The sequence below is a fragment of the Pseudomassariella vexata genome, assembly GCF_002105095.1.
Source record: "Pseudomassariella vexata strain CBS 129021 chromosome Unknown BCR38scaffold_25, whole genome shotgun sequence".
NCBI lineage: Eukaryota > Fungi > Ascomycota > Sordariomycetes > Amphisphaeriales > Pseudomassariaceae > Pseudomassariella > Pseudomassariella vexata.
This window is the reverse complement of record NW_024467980.1, coordinates 78,486-93,122: the sequence shown is the minus strand read 5'-3', so window position 1 is coordinate 93,122 and position 14,637 is coordinate 78,486. Positions and strand designations below refer to the sequence as shown.

Sequence of the window (14,637 nt, the reverse complement as noted above, 5' to 3'; positions counted from 1 at the left end):
CCCCCGGTACCCGAAACTAAGAGAACATTGCATGTGCCGAATATGACTCTACCGCCTTCGGCTGAATTCATCTTCATTTACCAACATGCTCATTGGTAAGCTTTGGAGATACTCCTGCATTTCAACACCGATACTGATTCAGTCTAGTGTTCCCGTTGACGTCACTGTGGACGCATCATGATATTGATATTATGAGGTCATAGCCACTTCCCACCTGAAGTTCTCCAAATTTGAACGCAAACGTTTGGCTACGAGTGAATACACCAAATTTGAAAGACACGGCAGCTAAATAGTCGCCATAGAATCGATCCACTAGACACCGGAACTTTTCCAATACCACGATATACTTTATCACACGTGGCCGAGATGTCTCAAACCAAGAAGCTAACCTTCGTCATAGTAAATACTCACCTCTTTTACTTTATTCGACCAGCGCTGATTATCACAGGTCGGCGGTTCTCTGGGTGGACTTGCGACAGGCATAGCCCTCAAGGCACTGGGTCATGACACCACTATCTTAGAGCGTAATCCAAACCCTTTGCTTGAAGAGCAAGGGGCAGGTATGGCGTCGCTATTCATATCTAAATTTGGTCACATACTGAAGGTGGCTAGGCATTGTGGCAGGTGGTGACACACTCGAGTTCTTCAAACGGTATAATCGGTGCGATCGACCGATTGCGGTCACGTCGCATCGAAGACAGTATCTTGACAGGGAGGGAAACATTGTTCACAAGGAGGATATGAAGCAGAGCATGACATCAGTATAAATGTTTCACAGCCACCCGGTCAAAATGCTGTATCACTGACTTGAAGTACTATATTTAGTGGGATCTAGCGTATTATTTGATGCGAGCCAATTACGACGGCACAAGCAGCGCTCACTGTCAAGCACCTGAACGAGTTCCTAGTCATGGTAAAGCACTCCACCTTCACGACCACAAAGTCACCAACCTGAAACATGAAGCCGGCGGTGTACGCGTTTCCTGGCAGAAAAGAAATGGCGAAGAGGGCAGCATTCTCGCCGATAAAGTCATCGGCGCTGACGGCCCCAGCTCCACAATCCGCAAAATGCTGCAGCCCGAAGTCGAGCGGAAATACGCCGGCTACTGCGCCCTCAGGGGCACCGTCTCCGAGGAAAGAGTCAGTGACATGGCACGGGAGGCATTCACCGACCGCTTCACCTTCTTTCACGGCCCCGGTGTGCAGATCCTCGCCTACGTAATCCCGGGGAAAGCGGGCACGGTCGAGCTAGGAAAGCGACTTATCAACTTTGTCTACTACACAAACTTTCCCGAAGGCTCGCCGGAACTAGAAGAAATTATGACGGACAAGGACGGCCAGCGCAGGCACATCACCATGCCTCCCGGCATGACGGATCCTACAGCCTGGAGGAAACAATGCCAAATAGCCCGCCAGCGACTGCCCCCGCAATTCGCTGAAATCGTTTGCGCGACGCAGAAGCCGTTCGTACAGGCCGTCACGGACGTCATCAGCCCCGAGCATGAATTCATGGGCGGGAAGGTGGTGCTCATCGGTGATGCACTGGCAGGGTTCAGACCGCACACCGTGGCGTCCACTTCACAGGCGGCATTCGACGCCATGATTTTCGCGGATTATGTGGAGGGGAAGGTGGAGAGAGAACAATGGAAGAAGCAGACGTTGGGGTTTGCTAGGTTGATCCAGAGGAGGGGTGTTGAGATGGGAAGGAGGAGTCAGTTCGAGGAGCTTTCACTACAGGAATATATAGAGGATCGGAATGTTGCGTCTACGCCCAGGGAGCAAGAGGTTTATCCAGATTGGGCAGTTTCTGCTTAGAAATGTCAGTATTTGAGATTTCAGGTTCAATCTGCTAGACTTTATAAATAGTGCAAAAGCCTGATCATAAAGTGTCATCCCAGTGCATAATCTACACTTAGGTGAGCTACTTGAAAGCTTGATGTTGTATATTGACTGCATAGTCTCGATAATTGAAGTCGCTGTTATTTACACCACGCCATAGAGCAGAGTTGGCTCTCTTGTAGTATGTCAAAACCCCATCCGGTAGCAGCATGATCTAGAAACAACAAGAACTGCCCGTGAGTATCTTATTGAAGAGGGGTTTAAGCTGGATGGTCTCTTAACGAGATCTGGGGAAACGGTTAGTCCATGTCGAAACGTGAGGATAAATAGACCCAATCGCAGGACACTACATAGTGCTGCTGATAAGATAAGATAAGATAAGACAGACGTACAAACAACCCCTCTCCACCACTACCATCCACGAACAATTGCTAGGTGGCTACCCTTACCAGCTAACGGCCCTCCACTTTGGTGCCACTTTCGTGACTATCGTGGAAGACTTTCTGTGCTTGGTTGTTGGAGTGGCTCAGCATGCGGCGAACGATGTTGTTGGGCCGTCGCGTGGCGCATCCGTCACAGTTCCTCCAAAAACAGGCCCACAGAGGTGGTATTTACACTGCCTCCGTGCAAACTACACAACGACCAAGAGGCGGCCACATATTAATCGCGGCGGCTAGGACCCTCAACTTGGTCAAGACTTTCTGCAGTGCCCTGTGGAGAAATCTGGAGCGGCCAAATGTGAGTCACGCACCCGTTGACTGTAAGTGCGTCCCACCCAACTGCACGGCTGCCTCAATCACTGCCTGCTCATAGAGGTATTCAAGTGCACCTCCTAGGCATGGCAGTTGGAAAAGTTCGTGGCTTCGACATTTTTCATTTGCATCAAATTAGAGGCGAGTGAAGAAAGCATATTTGACTCTCATTGCGCACTTTAGCATCGGAGACTATGGCCATCTCACACTTTTTCGACAGCAAGATTGCCTCATGTGAAGACATTATCAATTACACGTTCCAGTCCAAAATTCTTTGTGCCCTCAACGCAGCAGCCGATTTTTCTGCTCACGTATTCACCAACGGGATCTTCAAGCTGCCCAGGAACGATCGTCTGGCAGTGTATGGTGATTCTATTGCCGATTTCCACCTTTGTGATCTTTGGTATGAGCAAGGCCCCGCAAGATGTAAGCTACTAGCGGCCATTTCTTGTCAATGGTACCAAACGCGCATTCGCTGATGGTTTCGTAGCGAAGGGGCAGTGGTCAGCGATCCGCAAAGACGTACTCGGAAACGACAACTTGGCCCATGTCGGATTCGAACACGGGCTTGACAAATGCGTGGTGTTGAACGGAGGCACGTACAAAGTTAGTAAGAGTATGATGGCAACCGCGGTTGAGGCCATCCTGGGTGCCGTGCACAAAGATGGTGGAAATGATGGATTGGTGTTGGTTATGCGTAGACTGGGCTTGACGCAACATGCGCATCTGCCGCAGGTTCTGGATTAATCTTATAGTGGAAAATGATAAAGGCATTATTGTGTACAGCATATTGTAATCCAGAAAGGTTGTCCAGTTAATTAGAGAGTTGCGTTGGGTTCTGCAAGCTCTCACTCACTTCGTTTTCCCACAGTACGTTCCCTTCTGCTCGGTTACCTCAACAACTCTCAATACATTCTTTCATCGGTGGCATTTATCCGCCTCAAGAATCCAGTTGCTTCACCCCATCTATGCTTGATCGCCTTCTTCCTTGTCTTGGAAGATTGAGGCTGGAGGAAAGACCAGGCGATCTCTCCCAGAACTAGATTACTTGTCTCTGGTAGCAGAAATATATATGTAGCACGAAGAAGCCAAGACAAATCAAATCAAGTACCCATACAATGTTAGAGTGTTGAATAGAGTAGGTGGATCCCTAACTGCGAACGAGTTTACACAGATAGTTCGAGGGAAGCCCCACATCATGGGATTGCATCGGCCATAGTTGTCCAGGAAGAACGTGGAAACCAGTGAGCCGATGGAGAACATGGCCAAGTAGCACAGGTTGCGCTCCAATCCCATATTCAGCAGCGAAAAGGAATAAATGTCTTGAAATATATCAGTGTCTGGCACATGCCCGCGATTCCTGCCTTGGGTGTGAAATCAGAGATTGCTCATGAAGTAGTGTTGTTCCTGGGTGTCTAGCCGTTAAACACGATATGGATAGCCGCAGCGTATCGCTTTAGCGCAGCCTTTACAGTCTCATGATAAGTATTATATTGTGTAATATATTTCTATCTATGGTAGGGGCGAAAAGGTTATTACCTTAGATATTAATCAATACAGAGAAGTATGTCAACAGAGGTTGAAATTTTTCACAAGAAATTTCCTTCCGGTAAGGGCTCATGGCAGAATTTGGTCCGGAAATCCTCGTTACCGATGATTTCTCTAAACACCCCTTGGTCGTATCTGAAAAAGGTAAAGGTAATTTCAGAGTGCTCCTGAAAAGGCGCATTGAAAACAAATTCCGATCTAGGCGCGTTTCAGTATGCTGACAACTTTGTATGTTGAGTACTACCAAGACCAAGCTTAAGGGTTTTGAGGTCACATCCTAGCTTTCATACCGAATAGAAACACAGCTACCACAACATAGTCACAAAATACCATAAAGAAATAGTAACGATGCAGACAATAGATATTTGGTTATGATTTCCTCGCTGTAATGGCTGCCCGGCCCCACGACAAGACGATATCCAGGGTTTGGCATCAGCCGATGACGCCTTCGGATACTCGACAGCTCTACAAATAGTTTTTGACCTTCTGTTTGTGTCTTGCGGTATGATGGCAAGTCACTTAGGCGTAAATTGTTCGCTACGCACTATACCAGATATATGATGTGCCATCAGTCGTTTTAAGTTTCTTACTCAAACGAAGTATTCCGGGAAGTCCTTTAATTTCCTCAAAGCCATGACGACATTCCCACTGTCGACGAGGGGACACTGTTTCCGGCTCGGTCCCGATTGTATGTTCAATTCGAAGCCTATTCAAACCTCTGATGAAATCGGTGTAAGTTGATCCAATAAGGTTGAATGTCGAGCGCTATGATACTTTGGAAACGACTTCGTTTTAAGAAGAAATCCGGGACAACTTAGCCATGGGATGAAATATCAGATGCGATCTTCGAATTCTAAATTCCAGAAGTCTTATCTGGAAACGACGATGGGAATTTATGTGTAATACGGGCAAGAGAGCTGCATTGGTGATGGCGAGACTAACTCCCAAGAATCTACAGCTACAGAAGGCAGGGCTAAGTATCACAGCAGTGGCCTCGGCACAGCCTGTTCCACGCACCAGAAGTGATGGTTCATTGTGCATTAACGCCCATACACTCTTGGCGAGGGAGAATCAAGGTATTGGATCCTTGGCTAGATCCGGAATACAAGGCCCGACGTGTGAGGCTAGGTTTTACCTCTCCAACATTTCTCTCCTTGGACGACCGATGATGAATCATATTCTTTCGCCGAATTTCCACTCACTAAGTGCAGTACCACGATTGCTAGCCAGAAATATTTGCTCACCGGACGGACTTCTTTTGAATAATTCGGGCTCTCTTAGTTCAAGTTGAGCTAGACTTGCGACCACTGAGACTTGAGAATTCCAGACTCTAGCCATATAACGCTTAACGAAGTAGTCAATCTAGTATACACCTAGCCTCCCTTAGCCTTTAGTATTTCCTAGGCGAAATCGGTGTTGAAACCCGTCCTAGGGGCCCTTATACAGAGTTATTTGTATAAAGAATAGTTTACGATAACCTTAACTCACTCTCCAGTAAGCTTCTACTATTCTATAGTAGCATCGTGATACGATCTAGTCTTAGTAAGCTAGTATAAGAGACTCGAGATAATGACGCGGCGCGCAGCCGCTGCGAAATATTTGAACTGCAGATAAAAAAGTTAGCTCATTCAATCCACTACTGACAATCGTAAGTTTTGAATTGAAGTACATTATATATTGATATATATAGTTGTGGAGTTATCATGTATTCAAGAGGAGTCGCGTCTCGATATTTTCCTAAGAACACAATTGAAAATGGTGTGCATCGACAATGGCGGTCAATGCGGCTAGATTTAACCACAACGAACACATGTCTCTCTGTGTGCCCCACCAGCATTTGTAGCCACGCCGCTGAATGGCATCTAAATAACCAGGTGACGTGCATCAAAGAACAGGCAGGAGAATCAGGGAATTGTTAGAATTCGTCTCAAAGGAAGCGGATAAAGAACATTCCCCGTTACTTAAGAAACGTAATTCAGGTACAATAGCGAGATCTTAGCAGGTAATGAAGGTATCAGACAATGAGATGATGTCTCAGCCCCAGATGTGTCCCAAAACAACACTTGGAGAAGTACTTGTTCACAGCGCCTCTTGAAGGGTTCTAACGGACTATTTCAGAAGCATGCCACGAGTAGAACAACTGCTCAATAAGTTAGTAGAGGCCCTCCGCCATTGACCACAATGCAGTCCTCACCCTCCACTCAACAATTAGACACGAAGACAGTGAATCCCAAGTCCAGAGGATACGATATACATCCCGACACAAGCAGCCCCACCGAAACCGCCCAGCGGATCCGCATCATCGTCAATAGGCACCTCACTGACCTTGATAAAGTCGCCGCCGAGCTCGCGCCGAGCTTTGGCCTCGGTTCCGACTTGCTCGCCCAACAACGCGCACAATTTCTCTTCGCCTACCCCGGACTACATAGAGCCTTCGATGAGTTCGACAATCGGTACATCGCTGGCGGCTATGATCTCCCACTGCCGGAATGGCATTTAGTCCTGCCGCTTGTACACAAGCACGTGGATAATCCCAAGTGGGCCCGGCTGGTGTACCCGGATTACCGCCGGTGGGACGTGAATAGTCACTATGCGCGGTTCATTGAACGGGTAATGAGTGAGATTCACGATCGAACGGAGAAGAAACGATGTAACCTGGTATTTTGGGTCCGAACGGCGGGGCGGGATGATGCGTATTGGGTGCTGTTTCATGCGCTGATGTATTTACACTTGGCCAGGATGCTGGATAACCAGCGGAACTCACCCCTGAAGGAAAGAATTAAGCGACTACTGAGTCATTGAAAAGGGGTTGCATTGCTCCTTAGTTGGGAAGGAGAGGCAACTCATTCCACACACACAGTGGTGACATATTGGGGTGGCACACGGCACACACACTCATTAAAAGACGAAAGTTGGCTGGTTGAACCCGGCTTCCCGACATGTACACAAATAGCAGGATAGTTCATCCCGTCTTCATCTTAAAGTGTTTGTGACTCGTGGTGGCATCAACAAGCTGAGCATCAACAGGGTGAGGCTCAACATAAGTACAGATCAGCACCGTTGAAAAAGACAGGAAATTACTATGGACTACGTGCAAACCTCGAGCCCACGAAGACGACTTCGAGAAGCGCATCAGAAGTGCGATTCTTGTGGGAGGTCGCCTACGCATAACACGATTCAGCCATAAATCGGATAAGGATAGATAGTCCAGACCGTCCCCCTTGGTGCACCCGCTCTAGAGGCAGTGCAAACCCTGATTGACAGGAGAGGAGACCAAGCGGACGGACTTGAAGTGATTAGCATGTTTTATCACCAAGATAGGATCAACAATCAGGTGCAGAAGAGAAGTAGTTGGTATTTGACGAGCTTCCACTGCACATAGGTTATGTGGACTCATTGGGCAATAAGACACTAATAATAGTAGACTAGATGCAGGACCGCCCTGACCCAAGCCGAAAGCTTGGCTCGGAGCCAACTTTAGCCTCGGACGAATCGGCGGCTCGGACCTTACGTCCGTTGTTCTCACCAGCCTAGGACGTACGCACTAAGTGTCTCCTTGTATTGCTAACGGTGCGACGTATCGCAAAGAAGCCGCATTCCAGAGTCCATGATGTTGTATAACGAATCCCCTACTATCCAAGGTTGCTACAACGAAATTCAGGACTGCCTACTTTTAGGCAGATGATGTTTGGGTCCAAACAGCTTGACAAGTACGAATGGCAAACGGCGCCTCGCGAGTTGTTGGGAATCATCTCCACTTTAGGGTCCAAAACCCACTTGAACATTTCTTTACATGCAGCCCAGTAGGTAGCCGGGTCGGTGAGATGGGGTGCAGATTTTGAATCGCCTGTCCAGATCGACTCATTCCTATTTAATTGGTTACCTTCCGTTTTCTTCCATGGTCATTCCTGGGTTGTTACCGCGCCTCTTTTTTCCCTGTCACTACCAACGGCAACTCATCGCATCATCGATACGTCAAACCCCTACATCGTCTTCTCAATCAGGGGACCGAGGAAATTGACTACCTGCCCGAGCTCCGTCGCGTTCGAAAATTTTCACAAGGACCAGCAACGAATCAATTATTTATTATTGGCACGTGGGCATGCTCTCTGTTAGACGGACTGGAGTAGAGTGCCAATTAGCGCTCTAATCCCGGGCCGAGTACTACTAATTTTAGCAGCGGCAGTCATGGCTTCCTCGGAGCAGCAAGACGACAATGAGAAACCGCATGATGTGGAGCGCGACGCCGGCACACCGGCTAGTAGCGGCGACGACGGCGCGACCCTGACCGATGGAACGCCCGCAGCGGCGGCTCCCGTGGTCACTAAATACACACCAACACCAAAGGCGGAAACAGCAAACCCACCCGAAGCCGGCCGGACGCGGTGGGAGACATGGCTCATCATGTTGGCGCTGTGCTCGGGCTTGTTCCTCGCCGCGCTCGACACCACCATTGTGACAACGGCGATCCCCACCATTATCGAGGAGTTCAAATCGCCTTTGGGCTACACCTGGATTGGAAGTGCCTACCTTCTGGCCAACGCTGCGGCCGCCCCCTCATGGGGCAAGCTGAGCGACATCTGGGGCCGCAAGCCTATGCTGCTGTCGGCCGTGGCCGTCTTCTGGGTTGGCTCTCTGGTCTGTGCGCTGAGTATCAGCATGGGCATGTTGCTTGCTGGCCGGGCCATCCAGGGCATAGGGGGTGGAGGCATTGTGGTCCTAGTCAACATATCGATTGCGGATCTGTTCTCGATGCGTCAGAGGGGGGTGTACTACGGCGTGCTGGGTATGGTTTGGGCCATAGCCAGTGCCATTGGGCCCGTCTTGGGAGGCGTATTCACCGAAAAGGTCAGTCTATGTGCTATGTTTCTCTCCACCCTAGGAGTTGTTGTATATGGTATTGAGTGCATCTGTTGGCCCTTTTGTTTTGGGGAAAGGAAACATGGAAGAGGAAAAGGGCGACACGAACCCCCCACTGAAACTAAGTTGTGCTGACGTTTCATCTACTAGATCTCATGGAGATGGTGCTTCTATGTTAACCTCCCTATCTGCGGCGCGGGATTCGCCATCCTCGTCTTCGTCCTGAAGCTTCACAACCCCCGCACGACCCTGCGCGAGGGCCTGGCCGCTATCGACTGGCTCGGTAGTATCCTCATCATCGGCGGCACCCTCATGTTCCTCTTTGGCCTCGAATTCGGCGGCATCATCTACGCCTGGAACTCACCCACCGTTATCTGCCTGCTCGTCTTCAGCGTCGCCACCATCAGCGTCTTCTTCCTTGTCGAGCACAAGTTGGCGAAGTATCCTGTCATCCCGCTGCGGCTCTTCCACAAACGCACTAGTGTTATTTCCTTTGCCGTCTGCTTCTGCCACGGCTTCGTGTTCATTAGTGGTAGTTACTGGTTAACCCTTTATTTCCAAGGCGTCCTCGGCGTTTCGCCTCTCCTGTCCGGCGTCTATCTCCTGCCTTTTGCCCTCTCGCTCTCCTTCGTCTCCGCCAGCACCGGCATCTGGATGAAGAAAACGGGACAATACTTACCTGCCATCATCTTCGGCATGTTGTTTCTCACCCTCGGCTTTGGCCTCCTCATTAACCTCGAGTCCCACGCCAACTGGCCCAAGGTCATCATCTTCCAGATCGTCGCGGGCATCGGTGTGGGTCCCAACTTCCAGGCGCCCCTCATCTCTCTGCAGTCCGCCGTCGACCGCCGCGACGTCGCCTCGGCCACGTCGACCTTTGGATTCATCCGCCAGCTCGCCACCTCGATGTCTGTCGTCATCGGCGGCGTCGTCTTCCAAAACGAAATGCAGAAGCAGCACCCCTCGCTCCTCGCCAGCCTGGGGCCCGAACTTGCCAGTCAACTGTCGGGCTCTAGCGCGGTGGGTAGCGTCAGCGTAGTAGCCGCACTCACGGGCGAGCAGGGCGACATCGCCAAGGCGGCATACTGGAACAGTCTAAAGACCATGTACATAATGTACACGTGTGTCGCCGGGTTGGGTCTTCTCATCAGTCCGCTTGTCGGGCAGCGCAAGTTGAGCAAAGAGCACCAGGAGCACAAAACAGGCCTCAAGAGTTTGCAGACTGGTGCAGAAGGGGACAAGAAAGACCAGGCAAAGGGCCAGGAGCAGGGTACCGCAGCCAAAGAACCTAATGTCTAGTTTGACACCAACGACCGATCGGCTTCGAAGCTGAGATGTCTCCGACTTAATCGTGGGATAGATGTAATCGTATTCATACCATGGAGTTTGGGATATAGTACTTGTATTGGAGGCGTTCATCTTATCATAGAGCTGGGAACAATATACAGCATAGAGTATATTCACATCCGATTGGGAATTCATTAATTTGTGCTTGCATCATGGGCTTTTTATGGAGCGAACACCCATCCAAGCGACGAAGCTTACCCCTTTTGCGATTCTATACCGCTCACGTGGTGATGGTATTTATGTGCCATTCAATGTACTGTCGTAGCCATATTCATTTCAATGGTCCTCAAAGCGGAGAGCTGGTGCGCAACTCATCACAGAGGGAGCCTGCAGAGATACTCGACGCGGACAGAGAAGGCGATGAACTAGATGATGGCAGCCTCGACGTGCCCGTCTATCCGTCTAGACCGGACTTCTTCCGATCCAATAGCAAGCTGCTCTGGGTGCCATGGGAGAAGTGAAGTTAGATACATGGGTGACAGAGATCGGTCCCCATGTGTTTGAGATGCCTGATCTGATCCGAAGAGCGCGACGGGTTGTGGCCTTGGGGAGTAAGTTATGGTTTCTAGTTGAATCATTGGCTTGTCGGGTCGACTTGGCAGGCTTCCTATCTTTACTTACATCGTTGTTGATGTCATTCGAGGCATCTTCCTTTTGAGGCGTTTGTAAATCCAAAAATTCCTGTTTTTGCTAATCGCTGTACTTGTAGTTATTGATCTTGTCCAATTTGTGATTCATCCCATGGCAATGCCAGTGATGAACATGGCGGTAGCATTGCTCACGATTCTTATCGTGCTGCTGCTCCATGGAATTGGCATGCAGAGCCTTCGAAACGCCAATCGGATCCCTGGCCAGAAGCGGTGCCTTGTCGGATATCCTGCTCGAACCCGCTCGACGTAGGACACGACCACCTCATGCCGCAGTGGTCGTTTGCGTTTGCATGACCCGGTCATTTGAGTAATGGGTTCATATACAACATGGTGCTTGGCTGCGAGAGTGCTGGACCACGCGAGGGCGCTGTTGATGGCCATCATCTCGTTGTGCATTGAGAGCTCTGTGTTGGCTAGATTGCCTGCCGCTGCCCCTGCCAGAGACGCTTTCGGAGACCTTGAGTGGTCCAACTTCGAATTGACGGTAGTGCAATGAAGGGCAGGCCTAGTGGGAGAGGCCAGGGAAGCTGGCCCGTCTTTAAGGCGCCAAGATTCTTATACTTGCCATTCTTTATTGTGTCTGCGGTCGATGTAAAATCGTGCTGCGGGCCTTTTTCAATGTTAATTCGTGCGGCTTGGTACTTTCCCTCATATTTCACGGTGCAATATTGTATGGTCATGTCAGTTCCACTGACAATCAGGAACTTCTTACAATTTCACCTTGTAACAATACACCCTGATACTCGGTTTCAATGGCTTCCGCGGGCCCCTAGAGGCTCTCTGTTTATGGGACTGCCTAGATTCGCTAGAGAGTGTATACCAGGATGGGCAAACCATACCCTCTCCGATCACCACTCAAGCACAAGTACCTCGCGCACACGCAATCATAGCATTGACAACCTTAAAGTTTGGGTTCTCCAACCAGATGATGTATACGCGAGGGTCGCAAGGACAACCCATTGCCATTGGAGGTAGCAGCCCCCCATCAGCGCTCCAAGAGCGACCATTCCATGAAGGCCTTCTTCGCCGCGGACCGTAATATCAACTTCTGTATATCAGGCGTTAAGGCGCCGCTCTACCGGCACATTCTGCGCGAAGAGACTTCGAATCGAACCAGAACCTCAGGCCATATATAATGCTACGCAAAGATGAGCACAACTTCCTGCTGAGTCTAATCCGTCAACCATTCTCGCATTGGCAGCATCTACGCACCTTGAACATCCAAGGTATGTTTCTACCCGATGTGTGGCCTTGCTGGTTTGCTGACAAGACATGCAAGATCGCTCGAGCGCCTGCATCTAGGTGGATTGATGCATCATGGCAGGTTTTATACCACAGCGCCTCGAGACAGTATCAGGGTGAAGGATATACGAATGTCCGGACGACCACTTATGCAAGGCATTCTGCCAGAGCGCTTTCTTACAAGGCGCGGAGTGTGGTAGTATCATGTGGCCTGTGGACGTTCTGCTTCAGAAGAACCCTGGATTAATCATAGTTGATCATGCATTGCCGAATGTCGGCATTGTATGCGCTGATCATGTGGGATTGAGCGCCACGGATATGCCCTAGGCCGAAGGCGGTGTAGCGGCAATTGCACTAGTGGGGTCAAACCCTTCCTCGTAGATAAAATAGCTACACACAAGACACAACAAAGCAGATAGACAGATCAATCAACACAGATCTACGCAGGGTCATCAATAGAGGACTGAATCCCTCAGTTCACATGGATTGTTTGCCTTCAAACCAGGGCGGTGGATAGACAATAAAACACTATGGGGTTGCAACTCAGGCTCTTAATTGACCTGTTTAGTATGCTTGAAGGCATCAATTCTCCATCCGATCAAATTTTCCTTGGCTACCAGTGTCAAAAACACCAGGCGGTTAGCTCGATACAACAGCACCACTGCTAACTGCTCTGGCTGAGCATCATCTGCGACGACACAAAACCGCACGCCCAAGGTCCCTCTTGATCATAACTATCTTCATTGCTACCAGCCTCATCCCCTGCGAGGCTATCTGCCAATGAATGCCTTCAGCTTCTTGTCATCCAGGATCTCTCCTTCCACCAACCGCCCCGTCTCCTTCACTTGTCCATCCATACGCTCAAACCGAACCAAAGTCGGCACATTGCTGATGTTCCATGTGTTGCGAAACTCATTTCTTGGTTCGCGCCATCTATTGCATCATCCACGTCAGTTTCCTTCTCCACGGACAATTCAACCTTCATTCAGTGGCAAGAATATTCCCCAGGGTAAAAAGTTTGGCAACGGAGCATCCAACGTACTCATCTTTTTGACCGACCTCTACCAATGCGACCTCCTCGTCTGGTGTATGCCCTCCCTCCGAGAAGGCGGCTTGGATAACGGGCAGCGCGGCACGGACATCGGGACACCAGGGCTGCCTCGTCACGGGATCGACCGAAGCCATGAATGCAATGTACAGCCTTGCTTTGGGTTGGGGACCATCTGCCTTTGTGGGATAAGGCAAAGAGACGAAGGTCGGCGAGCTAGGGAGGGTGAAGTTGGTTAGGACAGGCATTATTGCTGCTAGTCGGCGTGAGATGTGTCGATGGGAACAATAGGTGTTGATTTCGACCGTCAAGATGATCAAGTCGCAATAAGGGACGATTGACTGCCCGCGAATGTTGTGTTTCTGCTGGAAAACGATGGTGACTGCGGTGAAACTTGTGGGGCTGGGCGATTTTTTATGATGCCATATAACGTCCCACACCTACATCCGGGACACCCCACATGTGGGACGCCCTAAAAATGACGCTGTATATTATAACCATTAACTTCAACCTTTTTTAATACTTATTCTGATGCGACTACAGTACAGTTTCACCGTCACTAGGGTTTTCAGACTCGCTAGACTCATCTGTACTATCCTCAATTTCACTAGCCTCGATTTGAGCCCTCCGAACAGCCTTGATATTAGTAAACTTCGAATTTGGGCTCATCTTCACCTTCCTCCGCTTCCTAGCCCTACTAGCCTCAATCTCTGCCTCTATTGCCTCAATCTTTCGCTGTGCGACAGCTAACTAGTAGTCCTTCTCATCAAAGCCCTTTTGAACTTTCCGAAAGAGTAGCCGCTGAGTATTTGGATCACCATCAAGCTTGCTGAATAAGCTGAGTTGATCTTGGAGCTTATCTCTCCTCTTAGGCGTTGACTAGGCTACTGCCGATGTCTCTAACGCCTAGTTCTAACTACTAGAGTGCCCTTTGCAAGTCTAACTAGGCTGTTTGATTGGTGCTGACGTATTCTTAAGGAGCAGGGGTGTAACGAGGCAGAGGCACATAGGTACGAATCAAGGTTGCATATCAGTGCATCTCTATTGTTGAATACTAAACTAGGGAAGAAAGAGAAGGAAAGGGTTACAAGTATGTCTGGCCGTTCTCCTATTATAAGGGGAACGCGCTCGTCCAGATCAGGGCAGGCCATGTCAGGATGTCCCTGCTTATCGTCCATGTGTCAGTCGTCACAAGGGGGCTCATAAGGGGTCTAGCTATGCTCGAAGTCTAGAGACCAGTATATTTCCATCCACTGATAATGTTCTTAGCGGTCAATGCTGCTAGACGTGCCTTTCTATAGTAGAGGAGAAAGTTTCTCTTCCCTACGACAGTAGTAGTATCCTATTAGTC

General features: G+C 49.6%; 5 protein-coding genes across 5 annotated transcripts; 4 read left to right on the top strand and 1 right to left on the bottom strand.

The window, feature by feature from the left end:
- Window positions 1–366: 366 nt before the first annotated feature.
- BCR38DRAFT_490852 (monooxygenase) lies at window positions 367–1,815 on the top strand (the record flags this gene model as incomplete). Its single annotated transcript, XM_040864578.1, has 4 exons — window positions 367–399; window positions 449–560; window positions 613–761; window positions 826–1,815. The coding sequence occupies 4 exons, from the start codon at window positions 367–369 to the stop codon at window positions 1,813–1,815; spliced, it is 1,284 nt and encodes a 427-aa protein (XP_040709800.1).
- Window positions 1,816–2,785: 970 nt separating this feature from the next.
- BCR38DRAFT_356434 (ribonuclease III domain-containing protein) lies at window positions 2,786–3,338 on the top strand (the record flags this gene model as incomplete). The annotated part of the gene is made up of 2 exons (XM_040857023.1): window positions 2,786–3,017; window positions 3,082–3,338. The coding sequence occupies 2 exons, from the start codon at window positions 2,786–2,788 to the stop codon at window positions 3,336–3,338; spliced, it is 489 nt and encodes a 162-aa protein (XP_040709799.1).
- A 2,982-nt stretch (window positions 3,339–6,320) lies between these two features.
- Window positions 6,321–6,941, top strand: BCR38DRAFT_414705 (uncharacterized protein; the record flags this gene model as incomplete). The annotated part of the gene is made up of 1 exon (XM_040858960.1): window positions 6,321–6,941. One exon carries the CDS (start codon window positions 6,321–6,323, stop codon window positions 6,939–6,941), a length of 621 nt encoding a protein of 206 aa, XP_040709798.1.
- A 1,386-nt stretch (window positions 6,942–8,327) lies between these two features.
- On the top strand, window positions 8,328–10,298 carry BCR38DRAFT_490849 (major facilitator superfamily-domain-containing protein; the record flags this gene model as incomplete). Its single annotated transcript, XM_040864577.1, has 2 exons — window positions 8,328–8,987; window positions 9,150–10,298. The coding sequence occupies 2 exons, from the start codon at window positions 8,328–8,330 to the stop codon at window positions 10,296–10,298; spliced, it is 1,809 nt and encodes a 602-aa protein (XP_040709797.1).
- A 2,342-nt stretch (window positions 10,299–12,640) lies between these two features.
- Window positions 12,641–13,824, bottom strand: BCR38DRAFT_451725 (DUF953 domain protein). Its single transcript, XM_040861479.1, has 2 exons — window positions 13,281–13,824; window positions 12,641–13,171 (listed from the first exon to the last, which is right to left on the bottom strand). Exons 1-2 carry the CDS (start codon window positions 13,532–13,534, stop codon window positions 13,009–13,011), a joined length of 417 nt encoding a protein of 138 aa, XP_040709796.1. The 5' UTR covers window positions 13,535–13,824; the 3' UTR covers window positions 12,641–13,008.
- Window positions 13,825–14,637: the final 813 nt, after the last annotated feature.

Coding starts and splice junctions, on each gene's coding strand:
- BCR38DRAFT_451725 (XM_040861479.1), bottom strand. CDS start 13,534: ATGCCTGTCCTAACCAACTTCACCCTCCCTAGCTCGCCGACCTTCGTC. Junction 13,172..13,280: donor GAGGTCGGTCAAAAAGATGA/GTACGTTGGATG, acceptor ATGATGCAATAG/ATGGCGCGAACCAAGAAATG.